We start from the raw sequence: 502 nt of genomic DNA, 5'->3' as shown, positions 1-502 counted from the left end.
CACCAAGACCACCGGCCTCGATGCCAACTCTCAAGCTGGTCAGGCAGTCAAGGCAGCCCTTCTCTGGGGTGATGTCAAGCACACTGCAAACCAGGTCTACAACGTCCTCGACGGGGCAGACAAGCAAGCTTGGGGCCGTACCGGCTCTAACCTTGAGCGTTTGAACACTTACTCCTCCGTCTTGAGGTCGTACTGTGCCGGCGGTGACCCAGTCTGCGCTGGTGGAGATGACGTAGCTCAGCATCTGAACTACTTCGAGCTCTACACCGAGGAGGCATCAAACTGGATCGTGAGCAAGCTGACACCTCTCCTGGTCAAGCCCTCATCGGCCGCGCCTGTCAGCTCAGCTACTCCTACGCCTACCCCTGAGGTCTCCTCCACTGTCGCACCGGTCGAGACCTCAAGCACCGTCGTGGTACCAGCCTCCTCCGAGGCCTTGACTGTCAGCAAGGAAGCTGTTACCACCACGATGATGAAGCCATCTACTATGATCTCTTCATAC

At 57.8% G+C, this 502-nt stretch overlaps 1 protein-coding gene across 1 annotated transcript; it reads left to right on the top strand.

The window, feature by feature from the left end:
• Positions 1 to 43: 43 nt before the first annotated feature.
• J4E82_011767 (uncharacterized protein) lies at positions 44 to 442 on the top strand (the record flags this gene model as incomplete). Its single annotated transcript, XM_051737956.1, has 1 exon — positions 44 to 442. A coding segment is annotated over one exon (399 nt), but the record flags the coding sequence as incomplete, so codon positions are not given.
• Positions 443 to 502: the final 60 nt, after the last annotated feature.

This window comes from Alternaria postmessia (assembly GCF_024291825.1).
Source record: "Alternaria postmessia strain BMP 2775 chromosome Unknown scaffold_708, whole genome shotgun sequence".
In the NCBI taxonomy this organism is placed as follows: domain Eukaryota; kingdom Fungi; phylum Ascomycota; class Dothideomycetes; order Pleosporales; family Pleosporaceae; genus Alternaria; species Alternaria postmessia.
This window is presented reverse-complemented; position numbering and strand designations above follow the sequence as displayed.